Source organism: Chrysochloris asiatica, unplaced genomic scaffold, assembly GCF_000296735.1.
Source record: "Chrysochloris asiatica unplaced genomic scaffold, ChrAsi1.0 scaffold00005, whole genome shotgun sequence".
NCBI lineage: Eukaryota > Metazoa > Chordata > Mammalia > Afrosoricida > Chrysochloridae > Chrysochloris > Chrysochloris asiatica.
Window position 1 is genome coordinate 21,135,739 of NW_006408523.1, and position 17,348 is coordinate 21,153,086.

General features: G+C 36.8%; 1 protein-coding gene across 1 annotated transcript in view; it reads right to left on the minus strand.

Annotated features, from left to right (window-relative positions):
• Positions 1-3,507: 3,507 nt before the first annotated feature.
• Positions 3,508-17,348, minus strand: part of GPC5 (glypican 5) — a 1,926,732-nt gene continuing 1,912,891 nt past the window's right edge. The window contains exon 8 of the mRNA XM_006832007.1: positions 3,508-3,809. Within this exon, the coding sequence (XP_006832070.1) occupies positions 3,652-3,809 (158 nt within the window). The 3' untranslated portion in view covers positions 3,508-3,651. The remainder of the gene's footprint in view (positions 3,810-17,348) is intronic.

Genomic DNA, 17,348 nt, shown 5'->3' on the forward strand with positions numbered 1-17,348 from the left:
CTGGCCAAAGGTTCATGATTACTTAAATTTATACAAAACAATTTAGGGAGCTAATCAAACTTTGCTTATTTAAGTTCCACTAGTATAAGATGTGACTACAACAATGTAAGTGATCTTTAAAAATGTATACTTATTCTTGATTGGTATCCATTAACTGTCTTGGAAACTAGACACATACTCTAGTCATAAGTTCAGTCAAGTCAGTTCTGACTCATATTGACTCTGTATATTTCCAAGGCTTTAAATCTTAGCTGGAACAGAAAGCTTCCCCTTTCTCTCATGGAGCTGGTGGGCTCAAACCACTGACATTTTTGTTTGTCTTCCAGTGCTAACCCGATAGAGCCATTGGCGCTTCCAGTCTTGTTTTACCACGGCCCAAAACCTTTGTAAACGTTACTTCTGGAAAACTCTTCAGAAGGACATTTTGTGTCATATTAAAAAAATCATTGAAATTGCTTTCATTTGACTAAATATCAAGCCTGTTCTTGAGGGGTGAGGAAGGTCAAATGAGATACTCTATTTAATTTGAGAGAGCTTTGTAAATTATAAAGAACTAGACCAATGTAAAATGCTACCGAGTAAAGCATTAAAGGATGAATATCCTCTCTAAGAATATTAACTAATATGCCTCAGGCTTTTAAGGAACTTTAAAAAATGTCCAAGAGTTTTGAGCTCAAAAACCCATTGCCGTGGAGTTGATTCTGACTTACAGTGACCCTGTACAGGGTTTCCAAGACTATAAAAGTTTAGGCCAGGTGGCTGGTGGGTTGGAATTGCTGATCTGGTGGTTAGCAGCCCAAACCTCACCCACAACACTACCTGGGCTTCTTAGCAGCAACTTTATGACGTCTATAGTCTCCAAATTGCCTCCCAAAATGCATGACTCCTATCTAGATTATCTAATTGTGTTAAGTTTAGTTTATTTTTAAAAGTATATATGTTGTTGAGTGCTGTGGAGTTGGTTCTGACTCATAGTGATCTTGTATAGGGTTTCCAAGGAGCAGCTGGTGGGTTTGAACTGCCATCTTGCAATTCAAACCGACCTTTTAGTCCAGCGCCACATCAGAACGCCTATATAGTGGTGCTATACAATAAGCACTGGACTGCTAAACACAAGGTCAGCAGTTCACAGGGTCTCTGTTAGTCGGAACGACTCAATGGCAATTAACAATAACAACAAGTACACACACACAAACACATAAATATATTTATACTAATATGTTGTATATATGTGTTCAGTATTCTGTTTTAATTTTATATATATACACTACATTGGAGTACTGGTGTGTTGTTGCTGTTGTTGTTAAGTGTTGTTGAGTCGATTCTGACCCACAGTGACCCAGAATAGGGTTTCCAAGGAGCAGCTGGTGAGCTTGAACCACCAACCTTGCAGTTCAAATGACTTTGCAGTCTGATGCACACCTGTTGTGGCACTGTGGGATAAAGCACTGGACTGCAAAGTCAGTTTGAACCTCAATGTTGACTGTTCAACCCCACTAGCCACTCCTCAGAAACACTGTACAAGGTTGCTATGAGTCATAACCAACTCAATGGCACTTAACAACAACAACATACTACATTAGGGGAGCACAGTAGCTGTATACATAAGCACTGGACTGTGAACCACAAGGTTGGTGGTTGGGGCCCATCAGAGGCCAGAGAAGAAAGGTGAGGCTTTACGCTCATCTTTATAGCAACCTCTGATTAGCACAAGGATGCTTTGAGTCAGAATCAATTCAACAGCACTTAACAACAACATTATTACAATAAGTTATTATTACTCTGTCCTTTTCTGTCACATCTAAAATGATCTTTTATCATTGGAAATTTTACATATATATCTTAAAATCATGATCTTCAGTTTGTTTTAAACATTCCTCCAAAATTTACCATCACAAACCAACAACCATGAGTTGGGTTGCAATATCGCAACTCGGTGATTTAGGACTACTTTTTCAGGGAATGGTTGAAATAAATTGCCTAGGGAAAAATGAAAATTTAACATCTACAACAATAAAACATTTAAATTTGTAATTTGAAGTGTGGTCAAGTGAATGCAATTGAGTTATAGCAATAAGGGATGAGAGAATAAATATTAAGGTCTAGAAAGGAAACCTAGGAAAATGACATCCACAAATGGGGCCATGGATAAATATTTCCAGTCTGAGGCCTGTTTGAAGACACTGAATTGTGACTAGGCTGGTTGAACATAATATGTCTTAAATTGATCATCATCAGATCATCTCAGTTAATGGAGAATTTAAGAGAAAACATGATACGATCATATATAAGATGATTTCAGAAAGTTCATGGAAAAGTTGAATGAAAAGTTCATGGAACTCTTCCACAAGCTTTTGGAAGCCTTAATGGATTGTTTCCTGGTTCAGAGAGACAGACTTTACTTCACTAACATATTCCTATTGACTGAATCCTATCCAAAAGTTTTCAGAGGTCATTTCAGATCCTTTTGACTCTTTTTATTTTATAAGTACAGCACTTCCTTTTTCTGTTCTGTCATTTTGTATTAATTATATTTTCTGGTTATCAACTGGATGTGACACTTCTTAATAAAAGCTGACTTATCTCCTCCTCCTTAGTATAGCCATGGTCTTATCCTAATCATTGTCTGCTGAAGCATCTTATCACAACTGGGAAATAAGGACCTTGCCTCCCCACAACTGCTCATGTGCAAACAGAGGACAAGGGAAAGTGTGGGATATGAATATCTTTTGATATTATTAAGAATCTTAGAAATGTATACATAACCCATTGTTTATTCAACATCAGCCTTTAAAGAGAAATAACAAATAATATTTTGAAAGCAAACAAAGTGAATAAATCATTTTTGCTAGAAGAAAATGAGTAATGTCTTTTCAAGTTTCCCACGAATAACAACAAAGCTTAAATACATATATTCCTAGAGCAGGCCATGCATTTTGCAACACAACTAAACCCATTAGGCAGTGAGAGAAGAGAGAAGAAACAGAGCCACAATACGGAAGATATATTTTGAATATAATGGGATACAAATCAGGAGCTGGAAAATCCCCAGTTTTAGATTAGTCAGTTGGCTTAATTATAGTGGAGACAAACTATCAAGCTCCCATTCTGCTCTGTAACTTGTAGACTTTAAGTAGTTTCTTTCTATAGCTTGCAAAAAAACAAACAAACAAAAAACCCAGGAGATTGAAAATGCATGCATACCTCTTGTCATTGTGTGGTTTGACTTATTTAATGAAATTCTAATTTCAATACTTGAAGAAGTACTATGCCCTATTTGCATTGCCCTGCAAATAAACCTTTTTCTTTTAGAAAAGGGGTTTGAAACAGAGAAGAATGAAAATGCGCTTGTACTAGATCCTTATTCAAAATCACTTCTGTACTCTTTGCATTTGCAGATTTAAGATGTTAGAATTCAAGATTTAAGTAAGGTTTAAGGAAGAAATGTTTTAAAACAGTGTGTTATTTAAAGGTTGATTCTTCAGATATCTTTATGAACATTCCAACTTGACTTCTAACTTAGTGTGACATACCTTTTCATAAGTATAACTGTTACATTTACAATGATCTCTTATTCCAGACACATGAAGGAGGGGTGGGGTGGAAATCAAGACTTTGATAAGATGTGTAAGTCAGGACTGAAGAGTTCAGTTACCAAAGCCCAGGAAGTAACATTACCACACCCATCACAGTAAATGTCATAGATTCAGTCACTGTTGAGTGGCCTGCTCCAGTTGTGTCGAAAATACTGCCACTGTCTGTTTGATGAATTTGCTTTACGTCGCTGAGGTTCACCTCATCTGGCATCCCTGTAGAGACAAATAAGAAAACTCGGGATGATGCATAGCCATCTCACCATGTGATATCTAGAACAGCTCTTAAACCCAGATTTTGGACACCATCATTATTGGGTAGCTTTCTTTATGTGTACACCTTGCTTTAAAGGATTAATGTGACATAGGTACTTCTGCCCTGATTAATTTGGAGAGTGCAGACGCTTATATAAGAGTTCTTAGCACTATTATAAGAGATAAATAAATCTCTTTCAGCCATTTTGATGATAACTCTAATGCCACTAGGAGCTCTGGTAGCGTAGTGGTTACGAATTGGGCTGTGAACCGCAAGGTCAGCAGTTCGAAACTACCAGCTGTTCTGCCGGAGAAAGATGAGGCTCTCTGTTCCCGTAAAGATTTACAGCCTCCGAAACCCTGTACAGGGTCGCCATGAGTCGGAACCGACTCTACGGCACATAACAACAACAATAATGTCACTGATTGATAGGTAAGTAGACATTTAATAAGCGATACTGGTGTGTGGTATTATCGTTTGTCGCAGAGATGTAATAATTGTAGTAACTATGTGAAAAATGTTCTCATGGAGATAAAAACATGTATGAGAAAACAAATGGAATGTTTTTTGAAAGCTGAATTTCAACAGATTTGATTTTGCATTAAACTAAACCATGTTATGATCTTTTTTGGAAATAGAAAATAATAGGAATACATTTTAAAAGATGACTTTTATATTCATACACACTACTACTATTATTTTAGAAAAAATTAAACCAGAACGCTCCTTAGAAGCAAGTATGGTGCAATTTTGTCTTGTTTACCTGGGACAGTGTTCAGGAAAGATTAATCCTTACACCAGCACATTGTTGTTGTTGTTAAGGGCTGTTGAGTTGATTATGGCTCATAGTGACATTTTATAGGATTTCTGAGGAGCATTAATAGTTTGCCACTAATAGTCCAGTACTTATCCTAAAGTGTCACACCAGGACATTATGAAAAGCAAATTATGTTTGGCAAAACAGAGTTAGTGAAAAGAAGGGAACACTTTCAGAGATGGGACTGACCAAAAAGCCACATCAAGGAGTTCAAACATGCCAGTGATCATGAGAATGTGCTGTTTGATTCTAATATAAAGTTGTAAGATTAATACCGGACTGCTAACTGGTAAGGCGCTCTGGTGGCGTAGTAGTTACGAATTGGGCTGCTAACCTCAAGGTCAGCAGTTCGAAACTAGCTGTTACTTGGGAGAAAGATGAGGCTTTCTACTTCCTTGAAGATTTACAGCCTTGGAAACCTGCACAGGGCTGCTATGAGTCGGAACCAACTCCCCAGCACACCACCACCACCACTACCAACTGTTAAAGTTAGCGGTTCAAACCCACCACCCAGAAACTCTACCCAGAGTCCCTATTAACAACAACAACATAAAATTGTCATGAGTTGTACTCCATTCAATAGCATCTAACAACAGTAACATACACATCTGTTGGGATGAGGTGCAAACATCTGTGTAGAACACGGAATCAGTTAATGAAGTACACTGGGGATGAGTGCCTGATTTAAAAAATTGCAGCAAGATTTACAGACCCAAATCCAGTCACGTCCTGGTTAAGAAATGTGACAAGCTAAAGAGGACAGCCCCTAAATGATTTGGGATGAAACAATTATTTTTGTAAATAAGGTCGCTGTGTGGTATACTTAGGGAATTACTGATTTGTTATTTACTATCTAGTGCCACCAGTATTCTTAGACTATGTGACTATCTGAATTATCTTAAGACATGCTGCGATCAGTCACAATGAACAGATATAAATTCATTGTTGCTACAGCTACAAATACTGCCATTGTAATTACAATGCATCTTAAAAAAAGTTTAAAAGAAAAAAAAAAAAAGCTTTGTTTAAGAAAAAGTCAATATTTATGTGTTTGGTGGTGGCTGTGTGCTATGGAGTCGGTCCCAACTCATAGCGACCCTGTACAGGGTTTCGGAGTCTGTAAATCTTCACAGGAGTAGAACCCCTCATCTTTTTCCCGCAGAACAGCTGGTAGTCTGGAACTGCTGACCTTGCTGTTCGCAGGCCAATTCATAACTACTAAGCTACCAGAGCTCCTTATTTATGAGTTTAGGTTAAGCCAAATCAAACAAAAACATTGTTGTCATCAAGTCACTTCAGACCACAGGGTTTCCAAGGCTGTACCAAAGCCATTATCTTTCTCCAGTGGAGGAGCTGGTGTGGTGACTGGTGGGTTAGAACCTCTGACCTTTCAGTTAGCAGTTGAACACTTTAAACACTGCACTTCCAGGACTCTTATAATCAGGATAATATACATACATAATTCAGAAGGTAAGCTCTACTGCATGCAGACACAAGAGCACTAAAAGGAAGCATAGCTCTACTGATCTGACATATTGATTTTACCGTCTGAGCTCTCCCATTATTATTCATTGTTTGGGTACTTGTTTTGCCCTTCTGTGTCATTAAGCAAGATGAATAAAACTAGTGCTTTTTTTTTTTTAATTAAAACAAATAATAAATTTATAGGCAGCGGAGTGGAGTGTGAATATGTTAGTCATGGTTTTATACTTCTTGTTAAGCTAGAACTAGACAAGGGGCTATGAAAACTCGAGGCAATTATAAAATAATGTTTTCCAAGATAAGTACTAAATTTTGAGCTTTACGGAATTTCCTTTTTCCTTCTTAAGCATTGTGAAATTATATCTGGATTGAAACCATGAATAACGTTTTCCTATGCCTTTCTAAGCAGATTTTCCATTCATTCATTCACTCATTCATTGCTTCATTCATTGTTGAGCTAGACATTGGTTTTGGTTAAAAGGATACCATAGTGAGTGTAAACGTCTATATAGGAAGACCTTAAATCCTATACCTGCAAACCAGGCAATGCCAGAATGAATATCCCACTTGGAATCAGATCAGATGTCATTTTAACCTCCAAAGTAGAGATGCTACTAATAAATGCAGTGGTTATAAGGGTCATTGGTCTTTAAAGGTCACATAAGAAGTATTTGAAAACAATTCAAGATCCCTCGAAGATCCTGCCAGGCAAGGCTGCAGTCGTGGATCAAGTCACAAACTGTCTTGACCATGTTAAGGCACTCTAGCATGTCAAGAAGATCAGCTTACTGATTATTTGATGCAATGATTGTTTTCTTATAAGAATTTAATGAATTAAGTTTGCTAATTATACTAAGGCTTAACCAAAGAGCCAAAAATATAAATCAGTTTAGGGATTTATTCATTAAAAATTTAACAAAAACTCAATAATGTATGAATAATCTTTTCAATGCCCAGTTGCTGTTGTTCAGTACTGTCGAGTTGGTTCCAACCCACAGAGACCCGGTATAGGGTTTCTGAGGAGCAGCTGGTGAGCTTGAACCACAGACCTTTCAGTTCAAACAGCTTTGCAGTCTGGGACATTAACCCACAGCGCTATGTCAGGACTCCATCAATGCCCAGTAGCAACATACAAAAGTGTCAGAAATTCATTATTCTACCTTGACTGACTTATGGTCCACTGGGGAAGGCAGTCACGTTATTACAAAAATAAATATGATCCTAAAATTCAGACCTGTACCTGATGGTGTGTGCCCTGGAGTCTGTAGAAAGGTTCCACTAAGGAGAGGACAGTGCTTCTGAATTTATTTGGTGACATTTACAGAAGACTTGTCATGAAGTCAGCTGCTGTTTCGAACACTGTACAATGTTAGTGTGTCTGATTCTCATAGCAATCCCATGCAGTAGGTTCTGGTACTATGGGTAATTAGTGTTAATTTTATACATAACAAAACTGAGGCTGGGAAAGGTTAAATACCATGTGAGGAGTTGAGCCAGGCATCAGCTAGGATTTCCTTGTTTGTTTTTTTTTAAATCCCAAGATTTCTGCATCCTTCTGCATTTTGAGCACCTTCTGTGTTGACTCCAAGCACTTTGCTGGACATGAAGGAATTCCTATTTAAGTTGAAATTAAAGGTCAACTATGTTGCCCATAAAATGCACAGATAGTTTTTTGTTTTGTTTTTTCCCTCCTCACTTGACATCGAGGATGGCAGATTGTGTGCTAGTTTTGTGTATTACTCATTCAAACAACTGAAATTGTTCAAGTTAGAATCTACATGAGCTAGTCATGTATATACAAGTGGGTTTCAAATGTTGATTGAAAAATTGCACTGTCTTTTAATTTCAGTTCACAAACTTTTTGAAACTCTTGTACTTGCCTGCTCCTTGGGCTGGAGTAGTGTGGGTCTGTATTTCTCTCTCCATTTCATCAATCAACACTTTAAAAGGTAGTTTTAGTTTCAGCAGATAAAAGTGACTATATTTAAAAGATATACAGGTGTTTTTTTGTTTTGTTTTGTTTTTTAAATAAAGTAAATAATGAGGCAAAGTATTTACTTCTTGTTAGTTTGCTCATTCATTTTTCAAATTTATCTACTTTTAGCACTATGCTGGAAACTGAGTATATTAAGCATATACAGGATTTTTCTTCATAGTTTTTGTTGTTAAGTGCCATCAAGTATGTTATGACTCATAGCGATCCAGTATAGGGTTTCCAAAGAGCGGTTGGTGAGTTTGAACCCTCAACCTTAAAGTCGAGTGCTTATCCTATGGAGTTATCCTTTCTTCATAGTTAGATGAATTTCAAGGTAAATTTTTCAAACAGAAAAAATCACCAGGTAGTCCAGTGCTTATCCTATGGTACCACACCAGAACGCCTATCAAGATGTGGTGCTGGCTAATAAATTAACATTCAGAAAATAAGCTAGATCTGCCCCCTCCTCCAATAGCATTCTCTAAAGTAAGTGCCATGGGACAAAAGACTTCAGTCTAAATAAAGTCTTTACCATAAAGAAAAACCATGATAGGAGTAAAGGGACAAATAGTGAAGAAAAGCAAATAGTACACTATACATTGTAGCAAAGAAATAATATTCTCAACATACAGCTACCATTTACATATGATAAACAAAATATAGAAAAATGGTGATGGAAAACAATGGAGAGTTATAGTAAAAATTAATGATAATAAATAATTAAAACATTTAAAGGGTTTTCTTTACTAGAAAGCAAATAACTACATGTAAGCACTGTCTTACACATAAAATTGAACCAATTACCATCAAATAAATTCTGACTCATAGTGACCCCATAGGCCAGATTAGAACTGCCCTCTAGAAGTCTTGGTGAGGCACTGCAGAATAATGTGCTGGACTGCAAGATCAGTTTGTGCTACAAGGTCAGTGGTTCAAAGCCACCACCTGCTCCTTGTAAGCCCTATACAGGGTCACTGCGAGTTGGAAACAAGTCAACAGCACTGAGCAACACAAGACTGCAATCCTTTGAGAAACCACATGGTTCTCCCTTGTAACAGCTGGTGGATTCCCTTTTGATTAGCAGTCAAACACTTAACTGCTGTGCAACCAGGGCTCCTATATATATTTCCCACAAGGAGGTATCAGTTATCTACTGTCTAGTTAGCCAATGTGTAGCAGAAGAGAGATGATAGCCAGATTTGTTGTTAAGAGTGGTGGAGTCAGTTCTTACTCATAGTGACCCTGCATAAGATTTCCAAGGAGCAACTGGTGAGTTTAAACTGTCGACCTTGTGGTTCAAACTGACCTTGCAGTCCAGTGCATTATCCCACAGTGCCACAGCTACATTCACGTAGACCCAATAATTCAATTTTGCCAATCAATTCTACGGGAATAACTAAAAACTGAAGTGAATTTTTAGTCTCAAAATAAAGTCAAATATTACAACAAAATGTGCAAAGATATGGAATTACAACACCTAAAGGGAAGAACACACTCAACATTTCTCAAGCTGAGAGAACTGAAGAAAAAAATTCCAGCCTCAACTTTCGTTATTAAAGGAATCTTTGGGCGAATTACCAAATGATTCAGAAAGCATCAAAAGAAAATGGAAGGAATAAACAGAATCACTGTACGAAAAGGAAATGGTTTATGTGGCAGCCATTTCAAGAGGTAGCCTGTGATCAACAGCCAATTATACTGAAGGAAGAAGTCCAAGGTGCATTGAAGGAATTGGCAAAGAACAAGGGACTAGGAATTGATGGAATAAAAATATAAATCTTTCAACAATGTGAGATGGCACTGGAGTCATTCACTTGTCTATGCTAAGAAATTTGGAAGACAACTACCTGGCCAACTGATTGAATGAAATCTGTGTTTGTGCCCATACCAAAGAAAGGTGACCCAACAGAATACAGATATCATTGGACAATATCTTTGATATCCCATGCAAGTAAAATTTTACTAAAGATAATGTAGAAATGGCTGCAAACATACATTGACAGAGAACTTCCAGCAGGATTCAGATGAGGACCTAGAATGAGGGATATCATTGCTGACGTCAGATAGATCTTGGCTGAAAGCAGAGAAAAATACCAGAAAGATGTTTACCTGTGCTTTATTGACTATACAAAGGCTTTCAATTGTGTAGATCATGACAAGCTATGGACAATATTGAGCAGTATGAGTATACCAGAACACATAATTGTGCTCATGAGGCAGTTGTTCCAATAGAACATGGAAACACTGAATGGTTTAAAATTAGGAAAGGTGTGTGACAGGGTTGTATTCTTTCACCATACTTCTTTAACTTGTATGCTGGGCAAGTAATCTGAGAAGCTGGATTATATGAAGAAAAATATGGCATCAGAATGAGAGAAGACTCATTAACAACCTACGATATGCAGCTAATACAACCTTGCTTGATGAAAGTGAAGAGGACTTAAAATACTTACTTATTAATATCCAAGACCATAGCCTTCGGTATGGATTGGATCACAATGTAAAGAAGACAAAACTCCTCACCACTGGACCGATAAACAACATTCTTAGCAATGGAGAAAAGGTTGAAGTTGTCAAAGGCTTCATTTTCCAACCATCAACACTCAGGGAAGTAGCAGACCAGAAATCAAATGATGTATTGCATTAGGCAAATCAGCTGCACAAGACCTTTTAAAGTGTTGAAGAGCAAAGATGTCAGTTTGAGGACTACCAAGCCATGGTATTTTCAATAACTTCATATGCATGCGAAAGCTGGATAGTAAATAAGGAAGATCATGGAAGAATTGATGCATTTGAGTTATGGTGTTGGAGGAGAAATATTGAAAGTGCCATGGTCTGCCAAAAGAACAAACAGATCTGTTTTGGAAGAAGTGCAGCCAGAGTGCTTCTTGGAGGCCAGGATGGCCAGACTTCTTCATCTCTCATACTTTGGACATATTGTCAGGAGAGACCAGTCACTGGAGAAGGATATCATGTTTGGTAAGATGGAGGGTCAGAGAAAAAGAGGAAGACCCCCAGTGACATGGGTTGGCAAAGTGGCAGCATCAATGGGCTCAAGCATGGCAACAAGTGTGATGTTAGCCCTGGACCGGACAGTGTTTCATTCCATTTTGTATGAGTCGGTACCGACTTGATGGCACCTAACAACAACAACAATAGTTAGAGAAAAATTATAAGCCACCAAAGGAACCGACTCGAAGGCACTTAACAACAACAACAACAAAGGTCCATTAGAAGGGCAGTGTGTTAAGAAAATTAAAGGCTCACATTTGTTAGAACACTACTCAAGAAGTTGTTATTCATATGGAACGATGCATTTTATACAGATGTACTTTCATGATTTTTTATGGTTCTTTTAACCTTTGTCAGTCTATGGCTGTGTTTCCTTGATGATCTGGACTTTCTGGTATTCTCCAAGTAAGCATTCAGTAACAACTAAGTGAATGAATAAATTGATAAATATAATTCGAGTCAGAGAATTATAAAATTATGAATATATGTTACCCAAATTCAGTTGATTCAAATGTAAAACTATAATGCTCAGAATTTTACAGAAAGGATTAGAATTAGATTTGAACTTTGAATTTTTCTCATAAAATGGTAGATGTAATGGAAAAGATCCATTATGAGGAAATTGATTTCACAAATACTGTCTGAATAAAGTTGCTATGATCTCATTATGCTAAATCTAAACTATTACACTTGGTCACTACTTACCTGGACTAATGATGGTCAGTTATAACCACAGTACACTACTGCCTATTGGCTGGACAAGGAGGCTAATACAGCTGAGATGGCATAGCATAAAATTTAGGAAATATCATTTATAGGTGCAGCCAGGATGCTGAGTCACATGAAGACAGGTTATATCCTGAAAAAAACCTGAGCTGTTTTCAACTTTTCCATGAACACACAGTATGTTTTTTTTAATGTGTCAACTTGTTTGGAATAACCTTCCTGAGTAAAGGTAAGACGATCTAGAACAAAAGTACTTCATGTTTTACTTAATGGAAGGGACAATATGCCTGAGCCAAGAAATCTATCATATCATTAAATATTTAGCAATAAATTATATTTTGTTTTATCTAATCTTAAAGAAGCTAAGCTCTAGCATCCTCACTAATTAAGTTGTGGTCTCTAATAATATTCATAAACAAATAATGGCATCTTTGAGTTTGGAACAAAAAATAAAAGGACCAGAAGAAATAATTGGTCCTTGGCTACCGCTGCTAAACGTACTGATCAGGAAAACAATAGATGTATACTGATAAAAGGGAGAAAAGGTGTGGAACAGACCTCCATGAAGACTTTGGTGTTGTTGCGAGGTGTCATTGAGTTGGTGAGATTCAATTTTAAACCTATTGGAAAGTCATCTTCCATTACAGGTGTTCCTGGGGTTATAGGATTACTAGAGAGACCTTGCCTCTTCGACCATGCTGCTATTCTGCCATTATTATTTAGTGTATATAGAAGTTTCATACTTGGTAAAGTAGAGGGTAAGCAAAAAATAGGAGGACCTTCAACAAGATGGATTGACACTGTAGCTACCACAATGGACTCAAACATAACAACAATTGTTAGGATGATAAGGAGCTGTGTACTCTTTTGTGTTGCATGTGAGGTCATGATGAGTCAGAACCAACTCATTGAAACAGGGAAGTGAGATTTAATTCTAAACCTTTTGGTAGATTCTTTCAAGATTCATAGCAATGGTAGTCTCATTTCTTTAATATAGTTTGTACGAATAATGGAGCACTTCTAGTTGTGAATAAGTTGAACAGTGGTTTGGTTTAAAAATGATGGGAAATTTGAACAAAAACTATACTTAAAGGTAACATGATTTATTATGATGTCTCAGGTTTTCATAATAATGAAGAGTACTGTTTATTTTTCAATATATTAATGAATTATTGGTTGCTCTCTAATAATCAATGTTAAAGCAATATTTTTGTGGAATGGAGAAATATTGTTTGGATCTTTTGCCAGCTCCCGATGCTACCTTTATTTTAACTAAGTGTTCACCCTGCTCTCCTCCCTAAATTTGTTTTACTAACATTTCCCAACTATAGCAAACACAAACATACACACCTGATTTTCAAAAAAAAAAAAAAAAAAAAATTAAAGAGATTTTACACTACTGTTGTGTTTTTTTGGCTATTATAGAGAAATTTCTTCTAAAACTAGTTTTCAATGAGAAACTTTCAAAAGTCAATTTTCTCATAACTAGTAATTAAGAAAAATCTTTAAAAACTAAATCTATTAAATATACTATTACAGAATTTACAGGTCATCTGGGATAATTATTATTAAGGTCTCTGAAGAAACTTAAAGTGTAAAGTTGATAAAAAAAAACTGTTAGTTAATTAAATGAGAAATGTTTGATGTATCTTGTTAGGTAAATAATAATATTAATTGAAGACATGATTAAAATGGAAATTATTTTTAATATATACTATCTACCCCTAGACATATTACTCTTGCTGTTAAGAGCCATCTCCAGTTCCGACTCATAGCAACCCTGTACAGGGTTTTTGAGGAGAGGTTAGTGGGTTTGAATTGTTGAATTGTCAATGCTTATCCTACAGCGCCACACCAGGAATCCCTAAACATATAATAGTGATATATTATAGTATTAAAAACAAAGAAAATTATTATGGCAACCAAGAGAAAGACAGATTACCCTTCAAAGGACAACAGCAATGAAAAACAATTTTAAAGAGCAATAATAGACACTAAGATAAAGAAAATGATTTATTTTAAGTATAAGAAGCTCTGTTAATGTAGTGGTTATGAAGCGGGCTGCTCATCTCAAGGTCAGCAGCTCAAAACTACCAGTTGTTCTGAGAGAAAAAGATGAGGGTCTGTGCTCCCCTAAGAGTCACAGCCTCGGAAACCCTGTACAGGGTCGCTATAAGTCAGAACCCACTCCATGGCACACCACCACCACCACCAAAAGAAAATAAATATTTTGTAGACATTTCATCAGAGTTAAACTTTGAAGTATTTTCAAAAAAGAGTCATCTACTAATGCAGAAACAATTATTAAAGATTATACTTAAAAATCAGGAAAGATGTGTGTCAGGGTTATCTCCTTTCTGCATACTGAGCAAATACTCTGAAAAGGTGGATTATATGAAAAAGAACGGTGTTCAGGATTGGAAGAAGATTCATTAATAATCTGTGATATCATAGCCTTGCTTGCTGGGAATGAAGAAAGCTTGAAAGATTGATGAAGATCAAAAACAACAGCCATCAGTATAGATTGCACATCAGTTTAAAGAAAACAAGAATCCTCACTACTGGACCAATAAATAACATCATGATAAATGGAGAAAAGACTGAAGTTATCAAATACTTTATTGTGCTTGGATCCACAATCAACACTCGGGGAAGCGGCAGTTAAGAATTCAAATGACATATTACATTAAGCAAATTTTCTGCACAAGACCTCTTTAAAGGTTCAAGAGCAAAGATATTAGTTTCAGGACTAAGGTGACCCTGACGCAAGTCATGGTATTTCCAAGTACTTGATATGCAGTTGAAAGTTGGACAAGGAATAAGGAAGACCATAGAACAAACATGTCTGTCTTGGAACAAGTAGAGCCAGAATCTTCCATAAAAGTGAGGATGGTGAACCTTTATCTCTCATTCTTCAGACATGTTATCAGATGGATTTAGTTCCTATAGAAGGACATCATGCTTGGTAAAGTAATTGGCAATGCATGTTTGGTCAATGTCAAACTGCAGAACCTGGTAAAAATCTAGTGGATTCAACAGGTAGATGTAAAAATCCTGAATCTCATCAACTTCTACTATAGTCAGTCTCAAAACCAATAAACATTGATAAGAAATCATTGGATGCGATAATAAATTGAAATGGATATCTCCCCAGGCAGTGTGGGATTTTAGTACAACTACTTTAGTAACTGATAGCTCAAGTAGATGAAAATTAATGAAGATGTAGGTAGCTTTGTAACCAGAATCCTTGGGGAAAGAAACAACATCATTGTTTTCCCATCATGGTTCTACTGACACTCCTTGCCATTCACTGTCCTTCTTTGTCCTGTCCTTCACAAGGAAAGAGGGCATATTTCTCTGGCTAGTTAAGTTTGAACCAAAGATCCTAACATACTGAAGTTCTAAATTTCTTGGTCTCTTTTGAAATTTACCTGTCCACAGTAGAGTGCATTCTCATCTGCATTTTAGGATGGAGTAAACTGAGGCAGGCTCTTTTTCCTGTAGGGGACACCTATAGTTTTCTAGTTGTGCCTATATCCTAATAATTTCCTGAGATAGCAGTGTCTTATGTATACACATTCCCCAATTCAGACTTTAACAGTAAAATAATATTTTCATTTTCAATTTGTCTGATTCTTGTGCATATTTTTTCAGTTGATTCTAATTTCAGAAGAGTAAGTCTATTTTATCCATTGTGCTTTGTTCTCAGTGGGCAATTTCCACCAAGAAACTCATGTCCACGTATCCCACAAAATGTTCTTGGATATATTCTCTGTTGTGTCTGGAACGCCCATTAGTTTTGGTGGTTGGATTTCCTGCAATGTTCTCTCATTCTCATTTCCATTGTTTAACTCTGCTTTTTGGGAAATTTCTTTAACTTAATTCTTTAATCCTTTTTCTGAGGATTCCATGTCAGTATCCAGATTTTAAATGCACTAGACTTTTCTTCTCTCCAAATGGACCTCTTCTGAGTTGCATTTGTTTAAGTTTTCATAGGTCTTTAAAAATACTATTGACAGTACTGGTTGTAACTCAGAGTGTGTGAATAGGGTTCAATAAGCATGAAACAAATGTGATCTTAACCTGTTTGTTGGGGGAATCTACATATATTAGTAAGAGTTGGGTAAGTCAGGCTGGAAAAACAAGTGCTTACACAATATTGATGGCAAAGTCCACGACCAGTCAGGTAGCATTCAATATTATAACTCATATCTATACTTCCTTATCAACATATGCTACCATGACATCCATCCCAAGCAAATTGGGAGAAACTGGTGATTACAAGTTTCCACCTGAAAGTGGACAATATTAATTCTGTTTACTATTTAATTGACCCAAGCTGGTTATATGATCTTGTCTAACCTTAAGTCATTGGACTGCTAACCACAAATTGGGAGGTTTGTATCATGTTTCCTAAGGAAAAAAAGCCATAAAATGTTATAGACCAACAGTAATTTATGTCACATGCCTTGTAATTATTTTTTGTTTCCTGTAAAGCTAGCTGCTGCAAAGGACAGTGATCCAAGAACTTACACGGAGTATAATAGTCTATCACAAAGCATTCTGAGATCCAGGTAGGAGAAGCTCTTTGGGGACAGGGTACAGATCTCAGCATTCATTATGTTGTTGTTGTTAAGTGTCATTGAGTCGGTTCCGACTCATAGTTACCTTGTATAAGGTTTCGGAGGCTGTAAATCTTTATGGGAGCAGAAAGCCTCATCTTTCTCCTGTGGAGGGACTGGTAGATTAGAACTGCTTAATATGTATATATACATATATGCAAATATATGCATGTATACATGTTGTTGTTAGATGTTATCGAGTTGGTACCAGTCCATAGTGACCTTATGCATAGCAGAATGAAACACTGCCTGATCCTGGGCCAACCTCACTACTGTTACCACGCTTGAGTCCATTGATGCTGCCACTTGGTCAATCCATCTCGTTGGGGGTCTTCCTCTCTTTCTCTGACCCTCCACCTTACCAAACATGATATACTTCTACAGTGGCTGTTCCCTCCTGACAATATGTCCCAAGTATGAGAGACGAAGTTTGGTCATCTTGGCCTCCAAGGAGCACTCTGGCTGTGCTTCTTCCAAAATGGATCTACTGGTTCTTTTGGCAGCCCATGGCACTTTCAATATTCTCCTTCAACACCATAACTCAAAGTATCAATTATTCTACCGTCTTCCTTATTCACTGTCCAGCTTTTGCATGCATATGATGTTATTGAAAATACCATGGCTTGGGTCAAGTGCACCTTAGTCCATAAGCTGACATATTTGAGTTTTAACACTTTAAAAAGGTCTTGTGCAGCAGATTTGCCTAATGTAATATGTCGTTTGATTTCTTGACTGCTGCTTCTGTGAGTGTTGATGGTTGATCCAAGAAGAATGAAGTCCTTGACAACTTCAATCTCTTCTCAATTGATAAGAATGTTGTTTATTGGTCCAGTGCTGAGGATTTTTGTTTTCTTTACATATATAT